Raw genomic sequence first — 21173 nt, forward strand, 5'->3', positions numbered from 1 at the left:
GATTTTTTTTTTCAAACATTTTACCAAAAGGGTAGGCTTCATGATTAACAACAAGATTTTGTGATATATAGGAATGTAATTTTTTCAGAATGGATCACTACCTTGAGCAGATGAGATAATGCTTGTGGCGCAGAGTGGCCTGAGACATTGGAAATGTTCCAGGCCTCTCAAGTGTGAGAAAATGCCTTGATGGAGGCTTATGGTCTCCAAATGCATTCTTTTTCTTTAATGTGTGTATTTCCCAACAGAAGAAAGGATACTAGGTTTCACCATAGTTCAGCTTGCCTGACTGGGCACTGGATGTGGGAATTTATATTGATAAAGGAGGTTTTCCCAGAGAATATATGTTGGGCATAATTGTGGCTCGGCCTCAATCTCTGACCAATGAAATCCTTTTTAATCCAACTTGTACTGTTTGAGATTTAGAGGCACCACTGTGTATGGCCAAACCTGCAACAATTTACTCCTGATTTTTTCTGAGCTCCAGAGAGCCCATTCAGATACTGGAGAAGGGGGAGGGTATGTATGATTAATAGGTTTATGCTGATTGGAAAACATGATTTGTGACATAAATCATTTGTTCCAAACAGCTGTTACTCTAAGGGTACGTGAATAGCAATTTATGAGGGAGGAGCCATTAAACAATCCAATTAAAGCATTAGAAAGGTCAGGATAAAGGATTAGATTATTACTATTAAAAAATAAATAAAAAAAACAGACATCGACCATCAGATCATGGAGGAAAGGTTATAGTTGAACTTGTTTCTCTGATATGTTATCTGTAAGAGTTTAGTTAAAAGGTAATAGCTTCTGCTTCATAAAGCATATCAAGGGAATGGAATTGGAAACTAACTGGCAAGGTACTCCAGGAACCCATCCTTCAAAGTATCAAATGATGAGAGTTATGATGGGGTAGACAAAACTTTAAGAAATGGGGTGATCCCTCTCCATCAGTAAATATATAACCTATTATAAGAGACTTAGCTCTAAATTATACTTAAGACCAAGGAAAATTAATGTTGAAGCCCTTCATGCAACCTAACCTTTAAGACAAGTCAATTTTTTCACATCTAAGAAAGTCCTTGTAATAACTTGGTGCAGCCAGAGGGAAACTATTATCAGACATCTCAGTCTTACAAGTGCTTGTGGGGGAAAAAAGTTTATAAGAACATTCTTTTGTGCTTTCCTCTATAAGCTATCAAGGTATAATTGGACTGCCTTGACAAGGCAAAGGAAATTGTCCTTGATGGAGGAATAGAGACAGAGCCTGAATAGCAAAAAGGAGCGTCTTTCAGGGCTTCGGTGCTAGACGTTTGAATGTTTAAAAAAAATATCTGGAGCAGAGGAAACTTGATAGATAACCAATAGTACTTGAAAACATAAATTCATGAATAAGGTATGGAGCTTATGGATTTGCCAGATGGGGACAAAACCCACAAAGAGCAGTCTTCAACATGAAATATAAGAATGATGACTCCATGTAAAGAAGACTGGCCAAGATATGTAAAACTAAGACTAAATACCACCTGGGAGGTTTTGCTGAAGACCTAAGAACAGATTTGCCAAAATTAAATAAATTATAATGCCATAAGCCCCTTCCACACGAGGGGCAAAGACACGTGGGTACTGATTTGCCCATAATTCTCTCACTTTTAAACAATGTTGCCAGATCAAACAATCCAAGGCAGTCTCCTAAGGAGAGGTCATTCAGGCTTGGTTTTAGGGCCTGGAGCAAAGGGGTTGATTGTGGCCAGTCCACCTTGAGGTCTTCCTCCAGCTTGACACTGGGTTTGGGTATCTCTCCCTTCCATGTTAGTGAATGTGGGAGGACCTCAGTCTGCTGGAGTCTTGTCATCTGAATTCAAGAGGTCATGTTTGAGTACTGTGACCTCAAGGAAGTTGTTCATAGAGTGGACCTTAGGATATGCTAAGAAGGTGACCCTGTTGTTCTAACTGCCCTGTTCTCCACTTGTACAGTTTCCTGGAAGACATTTAATTTTTTTATATCCAATTCAGAAAATTCTCAGGTCTTTAGCCATTCTTCCAAGCACGTTCCCCTACTAGCAGTGAGTTATCTCGAGTATTGTGTCCTAGAGGATGCTGAGACCTGCACCTTGTAGCTTGACTTGTCAGTCTGCAGACTAAGAAAGTGTCTCCCATTAGGGAGGTTTGAAGCTGAAGGTTATCTTATCATTCTGCTGAAGCCAATGCTATGTAGTTTCCTCCCAAGTGTCATTTGTTTGGTGTTTAGATCAACACAATGGCAGATTTTGCATTCTTTGTCTTCTGAAGAAGGAAGTTCAAAATTTTTCAGGGTATTTGATCTTCCTCTCACAACAATCTGTTCTCGAGGCAAGTTTCAACATTGCGGTTTCCCTTTGCATTATGGGTTTGTGCCAGGTCCCTCCTTTCTCTTTCTGAAGAGCATAGTTGAGGTGGCAGTTGGGAAAAGGTGTACGTATGAGACAAGATAAACACTGTGATCCACCATGTAATTTTTGCTAAAGCAGTACAGCATCTTTGTAGGCAATTGCAGCCAAACCTTCGGAAGCAGGTGTACCATCTCAATAAGGGTTGGGGGAAAAGCCTGACCCTTTCCCAATCACAAAATTGCCCTCAGCAGTCTTCCTTCAGAAAGGGCCAGAGACTTTGCCAGTTCTTTTGACCTACCTCCTTTGGTTCGGGCTGAAAGGCAGTTAAGTTGGAGAAGGGAGGCAAACATTTCCCTTCTGCTGCTGCCACACTCCTGAGTGACTGGTAGTCTTGGGTAATACATGTCCTTCAGAAGAGTTACAAATAACCCTTCAAGGACCAAAATGCCCCATCTCCATTTCTAGTCCTGTTCCCAGCCTATTTTCCCATTATTCTAAATCTCTCGCCTCATCTGCAGAGGTGAGGAAAATTTTAGAGAAGGATGCTCTTATTCATAGATGACCATTCCTCAGACTTTTATGGTTGACTTTTGCTAGTGGTGGTGAAGTAGTGGGAGAAGTTGAATGTTTGTCCTTCAGACAGTTCAGGATGAAAGCAGCATGGCTCATGTGAAAGGTGCACAAGTGGGTGGTTTACTATGCTACTAAACTGTAGGCAGGTACATTCTTTGCCATAAAAAAGTGTTGGCAGTTCAGCTCAGATGCCATGGCTAGGCCGCAGGGTGAGAGTGGTCATATCCCAATACTCTACTTTCTTGTTCTGTGCTCATCGGTTGCTCTGGATGATGCCTCTCAGCACCCATGGGACATACACATACTGTACGTATATGGCCCCCATTTATCCGGATTCAGCATGTGCTCAACAATGTTGATCACCTTTATACTAGTTTACCCTGAGCCTTATCGCCAAGGTGTTGAGAGCTACCCTCATGGCCCACTCTGTACAGGTACCCCACTCCACGCAGTTGTTTACATTTCACAGCTAGAGATGCGAGGTACCATTCGTAGGTCCACAGGAGATGTGTACCAGGGGATATAGCTCTTATTCTGCAGTCAGTGCTGTGAGAAGGTTATCTCTTGGCAGAGCTACTATTCCTACTAATCAGCAGATGGTGGACTTCCTTATCTGCTTCTGGCCTTTCCCAGATAGTCCTGCTGTGGATCATGGTCCTTGATTATATTCTTGAAGAGTTTTGAAGTGTTGCCCACTTTACAAACTTAAACCTGGGACAGGATTGTTACATTCAGAGTTTTTTCCCCTACCCTTAAAATCAGTGAAGAATAGGCAAGCTTCACAGCCTTGTACTTGGTTCAGCACATAAGTTTCTGAAGAGGAATTTGAGATATTCTCAATCCCTCTCTCTCTGGGGTTATTGTGCCTAACAGTTGAGGATTGAGACAAAATGGTATTGTGCCCATGAGTGTGTTGTGGTACTGTCTGCACAAGACTTGTCATTTTGGCCAGTGTTTTGGAGATTGTTTGTCAATGCCAGCAGGCATAAGAAAATGTCCAAGAACAATAGAACACCATTCTGGCTTTGAGATGTGATCAAACTGGCAGTATATGAGTCATCAGGTAAGGGAGATGACCCTTGGCCTCAGACAAAAGCCCACAGTCTCATTATCATTGCCTTGACCCTTATGTTCAAGCCAGACCAGGAATTTCAGCCACAAGTCCTTGGGCACCTTCCCATTAGGACCTGTTTGATGACTGCTCAGCTTGTGTAGTTGTCCAAGATCCTCTAACAGAAAAACATATCACTTTAGGTTTATGAGTAACTTAAGTTCAGATGACTGGAGAAAAGTCATCTTCCCCTCTCTTTCATCCAGCAACCCAAGGCTGTTTATATGCTGGTCTGGCCAGTTGCAGGTGACTTGCAAAGTAGCATCATTTTATCTTAGGCCATCTAATACAACTTTCACCCTGAAAAACAAAATTGAGGGAAAAGGGGGGAAGGTGGTAGTAGAAAATGATAATCTCCGTGTGATTTTGATAACAAGTTAAGTTCTTGAAAAGCAGAACTGGCACAGACACTCTACTGGAGATTTACAAGTTATACTCCTCCTCACCAGGGAACTGGTAATGTCAGTTGAGAGGAACATTATCAATTCTATTTTCTGTACATTCCTGAATGAGGCTGAGAGTTGTATTCTTATAGGAGCCAATCTCAATTTTTTTGTATATATAAATTTAGCTATTCCTAGATATATAGTACATACCTGAATTAATTTATAATCCTACCTTTGACCTTCCCTCCTTTACCCCTGTGGCCAGAGGAAAATAATTGAGTGAGTGAGTGATTCCCCTGTCCCCTCTCTCACTTACTGTTGTGTCACCAAGCTTCACCGGTCAAACTAGCTCCCCCTTAAGCTACATCCAAATAGACTTAGATTTGCATATCTAAGAAAATACAATAAAAAGTTATTTATCTTTCTTTAATGATAGCTTTATCTTTAAGAACAGTATGTAGCCACACAAAGCAGTAAAAGACTGCAAAGACATTATTGTATGGTTGCTTGAAAAACTGATGACTGCCAAGTAACTTATATGCTACTGTACCTTTTTCTTTAATGGAAGAGCTATTAAAAATATTTTGGTATGGCCCTTCTATATATATATAAATACTTAATCATTCAATAATGCACATATACAAGACCAGGTAATAACTAAAGATGGTCAGTATTCTTATAGAATAGTATACAGATTATGAACAGTTTTGCTTAAATGTATACTATGTTGGATTTGCATAAATTTTGTTAATTTTACCGTATATCCTTGCATATCTTGTGACTTTTGAAGACCCAAGTTTGAATGAGAGCCTCAGGCCGTATAAAATTAGCATATGCAATATTCACATATTAGTATCGTATTATAAAATACGAACATAATGAATAAGCATCTTTTCCATGGATCTTTAAGAAAGTTATGCTTTTCTTCACACTATCCAATAATATTGTATGTACAGTACACATTCTCATATTACTGTTGTATTATAAAATACAAACTCGTTTAGGTTTTCGTGAACGTGGAGAACAGTACCATTTGGGAATTTTTATTAAGGCATCAGTTTCCATGTAAAGATAACCATGGGGGAAAGTTTCATCCCATCTGCCTACACGTTAAAACAACAGTAAAATGTGTTCTTTCATGCCCAGTAGTTTTGATAAAAAATTCTTTTCTCACCATTTTTATTTACAGTTGAGTTTGATGGCATATTGAAGTTTAGGAGTGTTTCTTCCATGATGCCGATGCATGATCATTTATAGTCATTAGCAGCCTGAACATTTTTTTTTTCTTTCTTTCTTTCTCAGCTTCAGCTACAACTTGCAGCTTAAATTTAGCAGTACTTACACCCAGTTAGGTTCCAGACCCCTCGCACAAAGGGAATTTTTGCATAAGTTTGGCCCGGTCTCTAAAAATGCTAATAAATGCATACTTCTAGAGTTTGAACACTAAATATGACCTGAATCATGCTTCCTAATTATTAAGCTAACTTCTAAATGAAATTAAAGTCACAGTGATTTCATTTAAATATTAGCACAATACATTATCCTTAAAAAAAGAAATAAATGGTTGATAAAAATACAGGAAAAAATATAGGAGTGTGTGAAGATTACGTACATATGGAGACAGAGAGAGAATTATGTAAAAATCATTGATGCTAATCAGCAACCCTCTCCCTCCTGTCACATTGCTGGACATTTTTGACAGCTCTGGACTTTGAGCTTCTGTTGGAGTTAAAAAGAAAGATGAGGGAAAGAATTCTTTATATGCATCATTTTGTCATTACAGTAACCATTATATTATTATTAGTATTTTAAAATATTAATAAACATATAATAGATGTACCATAAAAATTTGCTCATCTCAGTAAGAGAAGGAAAGAGAAGAGTTGGTCTTACTTAAAAGTGAAATGGAAAGGTTATTTCTTTAACATACAATCACATACAAATTTTGAATTAGTTATATTACTCTTTTTATTATTTGAAAATATTAATAAACATATTACATACTACATGTACCTTAAAAATTCTCTCATCTCAGTAACAGAGAGTGAACTTTTTTTTTATCATTTAATGTTATTCAGTTTTCACATAAAGCTTGAAAACTTATAAATTACATAAAAAAATTAAAACACTTTTGCAGGGTTTCTCCAGGATTTGAAAATTTTGCTTTTGCATTCATGTGTCTGAAATACTCGCTTATGATAATTACTTAGGTTCCAATAAAAAGTTTGTGCTATTGTGAATTTGCTTGACTTGAATTGTGTAAGATTGAGGTATTATTGTATATTTCCTTACTGATCTTTTCTCCATAGCAAATAAGGGTAAACAGTACTACATATAATGTAAAAAAAAATAAGTTCTGTTCTTCCTAATGTCATTTGTAACATAACTATGGTAATTATTTACTATCATACAATGGTTGAAATGCAAGCAAAACAGCTGTTATCCGATTTGGTTGTTCATAGCAAAACCACTGTTTTTCATTCGGTTGTTAATGAGAGTAGGCGTTTACACAACGAGTGCAATAAATACTTTTATCATTCTTTTACCTTTTTAACTTATTTAACTAGAAGATGGGATAAAGAAATGGAGGAAAATAGGTTAGTCTATTGTAATTTAGTCTCTCAAAAAAGGACCTCGCATGGTAAATGAGATACATGATAAAAAATTTTTATGGGTGAAAATTTGGGGGTCGAACCATACAAGAGTAATATAACTAATTCAAAATTTGTATGTGATTGTATGTTAAAGAAATAACCTTTCCATTTCACTTTTAAGTAAGACCAACTCTTCTCTTTCCTTCTCTTACTGAGATGAGCGAATTTTTATGGTACATCTACTATATGTTTATTAATATTTTAAAATACTAATAATAATATAAAGGTTACTGTAATGACAAAATGATGCATATAAAGAATTCTTTCCCTCATCTTTCTTTTTAACTCCAACAGAAGCTCAAAGTCCAGAGCTGTCAAAAATGTCCAGCAATGTGACAGGAGGGAGAGGGAGGGTTGCTGATTAGCATCAATGATTTTTACATAATTCTCTCTCTGTCTCCAAGAAATCTTGAATTGGTTATATAAAAAGGGCTTTTATTTTTCAATGCAGTAGTAATAAAGGTGATGCAAATTTGTTTCAGAAGTACACAGTAACTTTCAGCTATATTTTTACCATACAGAATTGAACTCATTTTTTTTTTTTTTTTTTTGCAGTTATTCTCCACACTAATTAGTTTTAGTGCCTACATTTTATAGATTAGTAATTGTAGACTTATTTTACTGAATTAATTGTATAAAATTAACAGTGCCCAACTTTAGAGTGGTATTGCACTTCCCTGTAAGACATCAAAACTTGGACAATTGTTTCTAAATAATAGTTACCTTTCAGAGTCCTTTAGTATTAAGTACATTACTGTATAATATTGTCTTTGTAAGAAGTCTTTTTAGCTTTGTATTTAAAAAGAATAATTTATTTGCATTGCCTGTTGCATTTAACTAGATCACAGCAAGTATTTTGCAGTTCTGGGTTTTATATTTTTCAAACTCAAACACATTTATGAAACTGTATGTTGTATTTGCAGCCGAGGGACCTCAAGCACACTCTCCGGCCGTTCCACGAAAGCTGCCCTTGTCAGATGACTACCAACACTGCCCACCAAAAACAAGACCGTTAAAAGCACCGAAGTTTCGCCACCTTCATCATCACCAACATCATCCAACACAGATGCAACAAGTGACACTCCTACCAGCAAGAATTCTCTCAAGAAATCGCGAAGCTCTTCCATCAGCAAGCTTAGCACCGCCAAGAACTCCTCCACCAACTCCAACTCATCCAGCCAGTCGCAAATTACCGCCTCCCATGCCAATCATGATAAAGAGTCGGATTCCCTACTCAGCTCCAGCAACAAAGAGGATCAAGTCTTGTCCGGCTCTTCCTCTGCCGAGGGAAAAAATTCATCCTCGGAATGCAGGAACACTACCAAGGCTCCCAAAGGTTCTTCCAAGTCTTGGTCATTTGAAGTTGTGTCGGAAAGTAAGTCTAGAGGGGAGGGTAAAATGTCAAGATCTGCTCCCCCAGAGTTGAGGAAAACCACCTCTACTGAAAGCAAAGTCAGCAAGAGTGCCAGTGTAACTAGCTCAAGGCGGTCTAGTCGTGGCACAAGTCGAGGCGACCATGTTGGCAAAAAAATTGGTGGGCTTAAGAAAAGATCACATAGTCCTTCTAACAGAGAGCCTGGAAGAAGTTTAAAGACACGTAAGTCAAGAAGTAGAGTTACTAGTCCAGAACCCATCCTGAGCGATACTTCAGAGAGGAGCAAAACTGAAAGAAACAAGGATACAAGTCATAGTAAGAAAAAGGCCTCACAGAAACAAATTACAGAGTATTATACAATAAAAAAGGAAAAAAGCGTGTACAAAGTGATCCGAACCCTTCCTGATGATCCACCTTGTGATCGTAACTCACACTCACGAAGTGGATGGGAGGAAGAAAGTAAACGAATGACTGGTGTAGGTGCTGTGACCACTCGCCGATCTCGTCATATTCCTGATGAATAAAGCCAGTCTGTTTATTGTAAATGTGGAATGTTGACTAATTTTATAATATACAGTAACTGTACAAATTATTTTACATAGAAGTGATTTGTTAAGCAGGGTTTCTATATTGTGTCAGAAATTATGGTTTTGTGGAATGGAATGCTTTTTATAGAAATTGTGGTCAAATTTAGTTTTTATTTTATGTATTGTACTTACAGTAACTAGTAGATATAAGAGGCTAACTTGTGTGCCTGATTTATAATAGATAAAAGTGTTGTGCCATTTTCTTATTGGTGTACAAATTACTTATAGGTTAAAAACAATAGAGATGAACGGTTTTAAATGTCATCCATCATGAGAACTTTTTTATTTTCTCAAGTTTCCTTGTAATTGATATCATTACACTTTATTTCCCAATGTTTGTAAAATTGGAAACTTCCCGGTGAGATGGGAATTGTTTAAAATGAACGTAAGGGATTATGTTTATTGCTGTTGGCTGTAGGTGATGCACACTAAATAGACCCCCCTCTATATAGTTTTATGCTAAAATTTTAATTGGCTTTGCTTACAAGAGATTATTCTTTGGTTATTTTGCTTGACTGCAATATGGTTTTGCAGCATTGTCTCTGCAAGTAAAGCAGCAGTGTCATGAATTTTTTCCTATAAGATTTTCTTACTGGATTTTACCTTCATTTGAATCCACTTTTACATAATTTGATTTTATTGAATTTAATCTTAAGTAAAAAAAAAAAAAGCACTATTATACGGATGGAAATTTACTTCTGTTTAGTATTTTTCAAAAATCCATTTAATCAAGGAGTTAGGATCAGGTATGTTTTTTCAAAAGGTGCTGAAATTTTAGAAAACATTTCTTAAATATTTTATATAGTTATAATTTAGTATTCCATGAAATTGCAGAAGCATCATGGAAAAGTTAAGCTTAATTCTCTGTTGGGGAATAGAAACAATTTCATTAAAAATAAAATATTGTCAACAATTACCATGGTTTTGAATTTTATAGGGAAATTTAACTTCTTGGGTGAACATTGTTTTTTGGGATTTCAGGCAAAATTTCAGTTTTCCAACATAATCCCAGAAAGTAACTTAATAATTGGTAACTCAATTTCTTTTCAGGCAAACCTGGTTACCATCATTAACTGAAAAATTGTATAGTGATGATGCATAACTCATGAAGAGACTTATCTTGCAATTATTTTCTATTTTTTGCACTGTTAAAATCTAAAATGTACATTTTCAAAAGGTAAATCATCAGTGGATGGACACAACATAAGGAACTTCATTAAAACATAATAATTAATGAAAAGGTAGTGTAAATTGGGGTTCTGCAGACTGATAGAACTCTGATCCCTGCTGGTGATGCATATATGGATATATCTATAGTAAATATACGTGTATACATTATATATTTTTCTTAGAGTAGCGATGTAGTAAATTATAGATTATGAACCATCCAATATTTTTCTCATAAAAGAAAAATAAAAAAAAAATTGCGCTGATGTTACCCGAATACACACCATTTTATATAAAAAAAAAGTAGATTTACAGTGCTCTAGAACTGTATGACTATTCACAAGGTTTGTGTAAATATTATCATTGATTATCATAGTGGCTGCTGGGCTACAAATGACTGTCAGCATGTGAAGCTGAAATGCACAATTCAGAGTAAATCAATTTTAATATAACAAAACTGCTCACAATATGGCCTTAAAAATTTTGATTTAGTTAAGTATTAGATAATAAAAACACACAAAGTTGCTATATCTTGGTCAGTTTCAACATTAGCATTTATATCATGAGTATGAAAGATTCTAGGAAGAAATCTTATACACTAATTCTCAAGTTTAGTCAATTTTAATTTTCACATTCCTCAAGCTATTGCAAATGGTATGGTAATTTAGAACACTGTAAACCTATGTCTAAATTTGTCGTTTATACATGCCTATCCTTTACTGCAATGTTTAAGACTGATGAAAATCATACAAAAATTTTCAGTCAAGATTTAATTCATGTAAATATTACACAGTGTATTGTATTTGGCAATATGTAAAGTGAATATTGAAGAACATGATTTTTTTAATTACGTATACTTGAAATCTCTAAGCTCAGCAATACAGTTTCACAATATATTTGTATGATTAGGTACAAGAGAAATGGCAGTTGCTTTAATTAAAGGGGTTACTGGTATACAGATTTACTAGAGAAGGTAGTAAATAAAATTTTTAATAATCCAAAACAATACTTAAGGGCCTTTGTAAACATCATGTTGGTAGCCTGAATATTAAATGATTTTTGCATCTGTACATGCTGCTTTGAGAATGAAAAGCAATAATTAAAACTACTTAAACTGTAAATGATCTTACCAGAATGAACAAATGATACTTGGGGACGAAATGTTCAGGTACAGTACTGGAATAACTTACTATAAGTGTAAAGTCTTTGAAAGCACAGAAATTCAAATCAGGTTGAGGATAGTTTTGAATTTTTTTTCCAATTTCTTATATTCTATACTTGCTTTGGATCTAAGAAAATGGGCAGCCTGATATGACCCATTTGAGAATGTTACAGAACTTCAGGCTGGAAATTACACATTACCATCACAATACTCTCCAGCTATTCATTCCAGGTTGAACTTTGGTACTGATATATAAAATGTGGCACAAATTACTTTTTTACAATTACAAATACTTCCATATATTTTACACTTGAAATTTTTATTGGATAAACAACTGTTATGATTCATAGAGAAAAACAAGGAAAGGTAGGTTTCTAAGTACTGGGCATCAGCAGCTTCTATTTTTATAGCTTTATTTCTTGTAAATAAGAAGGTTATAGTACATCAAATGTTATAACTGTGGCAACTTGGAAGACTGCTGGTGACATACATTTCCATACCTTTCATTGTCAAAATATTGTATACTTGCAATGTATGGGAACTAAACATGGTAAACTATTTGTTTTTAGGTAATTGGTTTATTTATTTCAGTTCTTGACTTAATGGAGGGTATTATTTTTTGGTAAGGTTTTTCTTTTGCTTTGGGAATAAAAAGCCTGGCTTATTCATTCTAGTGAAACTGATGTCATTTTTTTTTTTATTAACATTTGAGTAAACCAAATAGTTTTCCCACGTACGTAAAATGTGAAAGTGTTCTTAGAATAAAAGTGTCAAGACATTGGTATGGCTTCTAATAGAATGTAGTTTATGATTAATGTTAAATGATTTTTTATTTTCATTTTTTAATAACAATTTGCTTTTGGGAACTGAACTATTTTTCTAACCCTGTTTGTTATGCAATAGAAGTTTGTAGTGTCTTATTTGAGGAAAATATAGACTAAGAGGAGTATTTTGCATTTTCACTTTACCTTTGGCAATTACAATATGTATTATAGTTCCTGACAAATGTGAAGTTAACTAAAGCAAGTTTACTACCAACCTGTTACATATTCCTTTCCTAGATCAACTTGAATTGAGGCCCAATACTGTTTTCTGAAATTGATTTAAATATCACTAAACCTAATAAGTTTTGAACAGCCTTCTTATTTGTTGCCATGAATATCAATTCATCTCTTCTTCTAAACCTGAAAGTATAAAAAAAAATTAATTATACTAACTTTTGGTTAACAAAAAAATTAAAATACATAAATCTTTGGCAAATACAAAAAGCATGCCAACTAAAAAAAAATTTTTTAACAGTATATACTACTTTTGGTTAACAAAAAAATTAAATACATAATTTATGGCCATACAAAAGCATGCCAACTAATTTTTTAAACAGTATATGTACTACGTATTTTCATACAAACCCACCACTCATACAGACCACATTTGTGGTCTGAATGTTGCAGGCTCTACAATCTTTTGTCTAACTGACAACAATAGTAGTGATCACCCTGGGCATATGCAGCCTAAAACTACAGGGCCATAGCAACCCCCTATCAAAACGTATCTTGTTTTCAAACTCATCACATAATATGTATACTAGTCTGAATCACAGCTTAGTTAGGGAAGTGTGAGATGCTCAGTACTAGAGGAATGGCTGATTGTGACAAAGGATGCACCAAGAACCCCTTGGGAAAATTTGCAAACAAACTAAGGATTGAAGAAAAGAGTGACATATAAGTGAGGAAGAATCACTGGAAAATGTAAAATAAGACTACAGCTGTAGTGACCAGTCACACACAAGTTCCACTATTCTAAGATGCCATAAATGAACAGTAAGCATCAGGATGAATATAATGTAGAATCTGCTGTCTTGCTACTCTTACCAACTCTAATAAATTTGTCAAACCATCTACAGTATGTGTTACATTCATAAAAGCTAGCAAGGGTTGACTGGAACCTTCCAGAGCCTGGCTTTAAAATCATGTTATCAACATTATGGTCTTTAACTACTATGGATGTGGATAAAGTTCTGGAGAAAGTTCTATTGTTCATACGTGAACAAACCTTCGGTCTTAACAATAGGAGAATTTTCTAGCACCTAGCTGGATCTGGATAAAATAGAGATGAAAAGCAAGGAAACTTGTGAAATCTGGCAATGAGCATATATCGGGTGAAAAGTGGTCAAGGACCACACACCCACACTACAGCGTTCAGTCTTTTTGTTAAGCGCCTGGGTGAGAGTTGTAGTTGCCCTCTCTTGGCCTTTTACCCAGTTCATTGCTCATTTTCGCTTGTGATTCTGTGTGTGTGTGCTTGTATTATGGCTTCTTCTGCTCCTTCTTGGCCTCGCCAACGTGTGTACCTGGGTATTCAAGGTTTCCCGTGTTCTAGTTTCCTGGCTTCTTCAGCGACAGACCCCCAAACAACTTGCAGTAGGTGTTCTAACGTTTGTACCATAACGAATCCCTGCCCAGAATGTTGAGCGTGGCCTAGAGAGCAGTGGAAGTTATTTTTAATGAGAGAGTTTCTACCCTTCCTTTGTGGGAATGATTTTCATCTCCTCTTCCTGATGCTTCGTCTCCTGCCACAGGAGTGCAGTGCCTTTGTCTCCTTCCTTTTCTTCCATCGATTCGTCGTTAGAAGTATCGGGAGGCCCTCAGGCTGATTTATTGTGTAATGTCACCCCCTCTTCCTCGGGAGTTAGCCCTTAAACGCCGACTGGACGTATTGTATGTTGACTAAATTTGTCTGTCGGATGCCAAGTGGACGTACGGTACGTTGACTACAGAAAGTTTTTTTTAATATTCGCGGAAAAATAGTTATAGGCCTAGTTTGCGAAAGATTTTAAATCACGCGCCTTGAGGGATGCTGGGAGTTCACGGATCATGCTGTTGTTTTGTTTACAAGCATTACCCAGCCGCGCATGTGCGAATTTCTTTCTTCTTGCACTACAAAGCATCCGCGACGCATCATCGGAGAGCCATTTCCTGACGCATTTGTGTTTTGCAGAACTTTTGCGAGTGACTCTGCTGAAACCCTTACATTCTAGTAACATTCAATCATTTAACTTCATTTTGCAGCAAACGGGAAGTCTCTAGCACAATATTTCGTTTTATGGTGAATTTTTGAAAAAACTTTTTCCTTCCCTCCGTGTGCGGTAACTGCTGAAAATCTCAATTTCTTTAGTCACCTTGTCGTAATTTTCGCACTGTTTTCTATTAAGCCTTACATAGTGTTATACATAAAAATGTGCACAATTTCATGTAGAATACAAAAAATAACTCATGGTTGTACCTTTTATCAGTTTTGAAATATTTTCATATAAATCACAAGTGCCAAAATTTCAACTTGCGGTCAACTTTGACTCAACTGAAATGGTTGAAAACTGCAATTGTAAGCTAAAACACTTACGGTCTAGTAATATTCAATCAATTACCTTCATTTTGCAACAAACGGGAAGTCTCTAGCACATTACTTCGATTTATGGTGAATTTTAGAAAAAAACATTTTACGTCCGTGCGTTACGAATTCATGCATCATTTTGTGATAATATAAATTTTCATAATAAAATTTATTATTTGGATACTTACCTACTGTTACATTTAGCTATATCTCCCCGCCGATTAAGCCGCATCTCTTCTAATCAGAAGAACGTTAGCCCATAAATTAACACAGGTGAGCCAGATAAGAAAACATGTTGCCTCCTGACTGCAACAAACTGGCCAGAGAGGAAGCACTCACCAACCCCTCTCGGGACCTGTCAGAAGCTATCTTGGCAATGACCATAGACCAGAAGTCCAGCCAAGAAACCGTCTGCAACTTGGAGGCTGCCGTAGACTCCAACGCTGAGGCATCCTGTGGAGACAAGGACGGAGCCACCGACCTCACCTGCTCCAAAGTCAATCCTGGCTTCAGACGAATGATGTCCGGGTTAAGACAGCGCGACATAAAAAAAGCAGAGTTCGTAGCATAGTACTTCCTATGCCTCGTGAGAGGCGGGGGTAGCAGCTTAGCAGAGCCCCTAGAGCGAAGCGAACTGTCCCGAACTGAAACAAAGGTGTTAACCTTATGCAAGACTAACTGGAAGTGCCCCGACAAGGGAAGTTGAAATGACGACTTGGGATCCTGCGTAGCTCCCAGCAAGGCTTCCAAGTAGAAAGGAGTGAAAGATGACCGAGCCTGAGCCCTACTCTCCAAATTGTTGAATCCATGAATGAGATCGACAACTTCTGTATAGGAAGACAAAAACTCTTGCGTGTCTCGCTCCTGCTCTGGCAACGGAGAACGACGATGAGAAGGGTGTGCAGGCTTATCTGAAGTGCCTTCCTCGTGTAAATTAATGGAAGAACCAGTAGCCACACAGTCCGAAACACCAACTAACCTGTCTGGGCTGGATCCACGCACCAACTCTCGCAACGAACCAACCACAAACACTAGGGACATCACTACGCACTCTCCCAACAGATGACTCTCTAACAGGGCCACGAACAGGCACAGGCATGGCAGACATATGAACAAGTGTCGGTGAAGAATCCTGAACACTTGAGATAGAACGAGAATCCCTTGAAGTCGAACTCTTGGAAGTAGCAAGGAGAGGGGCAGGCAAACACTCCTGCTGCACCAACTCAGCGCTCACAACCTTCCACCTCTTGACAGGCGCCTTGAGATCCTTACGGCGACGAATAGGCCCTGGAGAAGGAGAAGTGGGAGCACCTGCAACATGTGCACGAACGAGGGAGGTTGCAACATGCTCGCTACTCAATGCAGAGGGCGAAGCAGCCACTGCAGATCGCACAGGAAGATACACTAACACTCTGAAACACCAACACTCTCAGGAACACGGGCGTGCTGCTCCTCACTTGCAGACGAAGAAAGGGCAAAGTCCTTAGCCTTCCAACGTTTGATGCGCCGACGCGGCGGAGATGGGGGAGAGGAAGGAAGACAATACTGGTTCCTTACACCATCTCTTTGCAGGAGGCGGGGGCGATGCAACACGTTTGCTTCCAGTCCTCCCAGCCGACATGGCAGCCAACTTATCTTCTAAAACAGAGCCCAATCTCTTAAGAACCGCCTGGCATAAAGCCTCAGACGGATCAGCAAGATTAGAGTCTGATGACATAGAAGGGAGATGCAGCGAACTGGATGGCAGAGATGATGTCATGGCAGTAAACGATGATGAAATAGACAAGCGAGGCAGCGTAGAGGAGACGACTGGGAGAGACATCATCGATGGAAGTGACGTCATAAGCTGCGATGACATCACGGCTTCCCCTTGATCCGAACAGGAAGCAGACGTCACTGGCGGAGGGATACAAAATGACTGACCCCGCGACATCACTAGTGGGGCTGACGCCACAGCTTCCCTCTTGACTTGAAGAAGCGGCAATCGTCACTGGCAAAGCAATACAAAATGGCTGACCTCAGCTACCCACGAAGACTAGGCCAGGAGGAGGGGAGGTCCTGGACAGCATGAGTAGAGGGGTAGCAAGGATGGTGGACCCCGTAGCCAAGTGTCCCCCAAAGCACCACCATTTTGGATGCCTCCGACTCTGAAATAAAAGACATTGATGAAAAAGCCTCCTCCCTCTCGGGAATCAAATTAACTCCCAAAGAAGAAGGGGCACCATTACATAAATCAGCCTGAGGGCCTCCCGATACTTCCAATGATGAATCGATGGAAGAAAAGGAAGGGGACAAAGGCACAACACTAGCATGGGGTGTGACAGCAGCAGGAGACGAAGCATTGGGAAGAGAAGAAGAAAAACCCTCCCATGAAGGAAGAGTAGAAACCCTACGATGCTCCCTCTTACTATAAAATAACTTCCACTGCTCTCTAGGCCATGCACGGCATTCCGTGCAGGGATTCGTTATTGTACAAACATTATACCGACATCTATTGCAAATGACGTGTGGGTCGGTTGCAGCTGAAGCCAAAAAACGAGAACACGAAAACCTGGGGTTCCGGGGCACACGCGTTGATGAGGCTGAGATGGAGCAGAAGAAGCCATAATAACAGCACACACACACATTAAAACACAAGCAAAACAGGCAATGAACCGGGTTAAGGCCAAGAGATGTCAACCACAACTCTCGTCCAGGCAGTCAAGACTGACGCGGTGGCGTGGGTGCGTGGTCCTTGACCACTCTTCACCCGATACAAAAACGCATTGCCAGATCTCACAAGATTCCTTGCTTTCATCTACAATTTAACCAGATCCAGCTAGGCGCTAGAAATTATCCTATTGTTAAAAACCTCAGGTTTGTTCGCGTATGAACAACCCAAGTTATGGAATTAAATGATGGAGACAATAACACTATTATGAAATATACAAAATGACCATCATGAAAATATTACAGTTAGTCAAAACATTTGAATGAATGTATTAGATGCTAAAAGCAGAATGAAAGTTATAACATATATGTGCTAGAAGTAAAGCCCAATAATAATTACAGTAAGTATTATCATAATATCCATTGGTTTTGGAATTCTCATTTAATTATCTGTCTCGGTACTCTATCAAAAAGGCTTTTCAAGATAAATACATAAATATTAAGTACAGTATACTATCATTACTTTTCAAGCAGATGAGCAATGAATAATATCTTGGTATGTCTTAACTGCTAAGCTCTATATACCTGGTCATGCTGGCAGAAGATATAAGCAATGGACTATCACTCTTATGAAGTATATCATCCAATTTACCCCGCTGGTAGGGGGTGAAATGAGAACAATACAAAGAGCTCATAATCCAGACTAGTTGAGATGAGAAGAGAACCATTCTATCCCACAGCTGTTAAAAGAGCTTTTCTGACTTGATCCTGTCACTACACCAATGACCGACCTGTTTCTTCACACTGGGGCTGTTGATGAAGATGTCATTGGCCTTTGCCCAGACAAAGATCTTACTGCAAGCCAACAAGGAGCCACAAATCTTGTACCTTGCTGGTTTTCTAAGGTAGCAGAGTTGTCCACAATTATTTCCCGACAGCGTTAGTAAATGACTGAAGAGCCAGGACCACTGCCTTAAGATCCTGGAAGAAGAAATGTTGCTTCCAGCCTGCCTCAAACAAAGTTCTTGTCACTCTAACTGGGAGTCAACCTGCTGTAAAGTAATGAAATTCCAAATGTTTGAGAAATATAGGGACGATCACCGAGCTAATCTTTGTCCCGTCATTTAAGAAGATCAGGGAGAACTACTGCTGAGAGAGTGACAGGCTTCTGTGAGAATCATAGCCACCTAGCACTACAAGAGACATAACTGTGAAGAACCACCCTGAGGCAGTTGAAAAAAACCAACTATCACCACAGCAACGCACTGACTCTGGATGGAGGGCTTGGCTACTGCTGGAGCTTCTTGGTTTCTGCAAACAGACTTGAGATGCAGCCTGCTGAAGAACAAACCAGTGCTGTCAAAATGGGATGTTCATCCCAGGATGTGTGGACTTTTTGGCACAATTTGCAAATGATACAATATTCCCAGTGTTTTATTGCCATTTTGGCTGGAATAAAAAAGTTTTCTGGATACCTCTATTTCCAATGTTTTGTTGCCAGTTTGACTAAAATATACCAATTTCCCAGGTACAGCCACAACCTATGCTAGACTCTGGTGGGCCTAGACTTCCACTGGTGCCACAGTCAGGTTGAAAACCATATACAGGCAGTCCCCAGTTATCAGCGGGTAGCTGATAACCGAAACCAACATTAACCGAAACTCAGTGATTTATGGTGATGCGTTTCAGTTAATGGCACTGATAACTGGTTAACGGCACCTCTGTTAGGTACGTTATGGCACTATAACTATTATCGGCACCATAACCGAAACTTGGCATGGTATGGCATCATAAATTGCTGATCTTATGGTGCTTGTCGAGCACCATAAAACCGGATTGCTATTAACCGCAGACTGCCTGTATAGGTTTTCGACCAGATTATGATACCAGTGGCAGTCTGGGCCAACCAGTCCAGCATAGGTTGTGGCTGTACCTGGGAAATTGGTTTATTTTAGTCAAACTGGCAACAGAACACTGGAAAATGACAAATTTTCTAAGACAATTTGTATTTTTCATAGCTACAAACCTGAGGTCTTGACAATAGGATAATTTCTAGTGCCTAGCTGGCTACGCTAAAAAAGTAGATGAAAGCAAGGAATCTTGTGGTATCTGGCCTTTAAAAAGACGTTCAACGAGATGATGATCAAGGAAGACTACAGTTCTCACCAAGTCTTCAACTGTGATGAGACTGGCCGCTTATGCTCGCACTTTGTTCGAACGCCAGTGGGGATTGCAAGGTGAAGCCCCTACTTGTCTATCATTCCGAGACTCCTCGAGCCTTCAAGGCCTACAAAATGCTTAAGGAGAAGCTTCCAGTGATGTGGAGGGCTAATGCGAAAGCCTGGGTAACGAGGCTTTTATTCACCAAGTGGGTAAATCTGTGTTTCGGCCCGACAGTGAAGAAATTCTTGGAAGAGAAGTGCCTCCCTCTGAAATGCCTCCTGTTGGACAATGCCCCTGCTCACCCTCCTGGCCTCGAGGAAGATATCCTAGCGGAGTATTCCTTCATCAAGGTTCTTTATCTTCCCCCTAACACCACCCCTCTCCTCCAGCCCATGGACCAGCAAGTGATATCGAACTTCAAGAAGCTGTATACGAAACATCTATTCAAGAGATGTTTCGACTTCACCGATACCACAAACCTCACCTTGCGTGAATTTGGAAGGAGCATTTCGATATCGTAATATGCATCCGACTCATCGACCAAGCTTGGCAGGAGGTTTCGAGGCGAACCTTGAATTCCTTGTGGAGGAAACTCTGGCCTGATGCCATATCCACCCGAGACTTCGAGGGATTCGACGTGGGCGAAGCTGGTGCTGCAGATTCAGAAACAGTTTCGCAACCAGATCTTGACGAGATCATTGCACTCGGCAAGTCCATGGGGCTGGTCATCGACGAGGACGACATCAATGATCTTCTCGAGGAGCACCAAGAGGAGCTTACGACGGATGACCTGAAGGAGTTCGAGGCCATGCAAGATAACGTCGTTCAAGAGGAGTTCTCTAGCAGCGGCGAGGAGGAGGACGAGGACTCTATGACAACGGCAGAAATTAAGGATGCTCTAGCTGCTTTTCATAAGGTGCAATCATTCGTAGAAAAGACACCCTGAAAAGGCTTACACAGGTCATATGCTTGCACAATTCGATGACGTTTGCCCGAGTCATTTCAGGAACATTGTCAAAAGTAGGCAGAAGCAATCTTCCTTGGATAGTTATTTTTCAAAGAGGCCTTTAGTAGGAATAGTAAGCAAAAAGGAAGAACCAAGTGATACTAAAAAACAGAAAGTTGAAAGTGGTGAAGAAGTTTAAAAAAAAAAAAAAAAAAAAAGTAAAAATCAAAAAAAAAGAATTTTTTTTTCATATATTTTTTAGTTTTTTGTAGAGTTAAGTGTTACAGTTTTGTTAATGTGTTTCGTACAGTTTAGTTTATGTTTTCCTTACATTTTTTTGTTTCATAAAGTTAAGTGTACGTACGTATCTGCCGTTTGTCCTCCTCCTCTGTCGCCACTTTCGGAGATAACCTCACTCGAAAGGTAAGCTTCCACATTTTACTACATATGTACGTACAGTATTTCTTGTATGCCATGTACACTAATACACTTTATTTACAGGTATATTAGCAGTACGTATTAAGTTAGGTATTGAATGGTCCAAATTGTTGTTGTATTTCATTGTTTATAGGTCAATTTAGCTTTATTATAAAATTTACTGGGGTGTTTTTGGAGGGCTTGGAACGAATTAGCCATTT

The 21173-nt window shown here is 38.7% G+C and overlaps 2 protein-coding genes across 6 annotated transcripts in view; one reads left to right on the top strand and one right to left on the bottom strand.

Annotated features, from left to right (window-relative positions):
• LOC135212149 (dual specificity protein phosphatase CDC14A-like) overlaps positions 1-12336 on the top strand; it is a 229259-nt gene extending 216923 nt beyond the window's left edge. For 2 of the 3 annotated variants that reach the window (XM_064245563.1, XM_064245565.1), the window contains one exon: positions 8020-8221. In XM_064245563.1, the coding sequence (XP_064101633.1) occupies positions 8020-8077 (58 nt within the window). In that variant the 3' untranslated portion in view covers positions 8078-8221. Of the gene's footprint in view, positions 1-8019 lie in introns of all 3 variants that reach the window. The other variant, XM_064245564.1, reaches the window with a different exon arrangement.
• Positions 11200-21173, bottom strand: part of LOC135212150 (zinc finger protein 62 homolog) — an 84959-nt gene continuing 74985 nt past the window's right edge. For all 3 annotated transcript variants that reach the window (XM_064245568.1, XM_064245566.1, XM_064245567.1), the window contains exon 4: positions 11200-12571. In XM_064245568.1, coding sequence (XP_064101638.1) covers positions 12549-12571 — 23 coding nt within the window. In that variant the 3' untranslated portion in view covers positions 11200-12548. The remainder of the gene's footprint in view (positions 12572-21173) is intronic.

This window comes from Macrobrachium nipponense, chromosome 40 (genome assembly GCF_015104395.2).
Source record: "Macrobrachium nipponense isolate FS-2020 chromosome 40, ASM1510439v2, whole genome shotgun sequence".
In the NCBI taxonomy this organism is placed as follows: Eukaryota; Metazoa; Arthropoda; class Malacostraca; order Decapoda; family Palaemonidae; genus Macrobrachium; species Macrobrachium nipponense.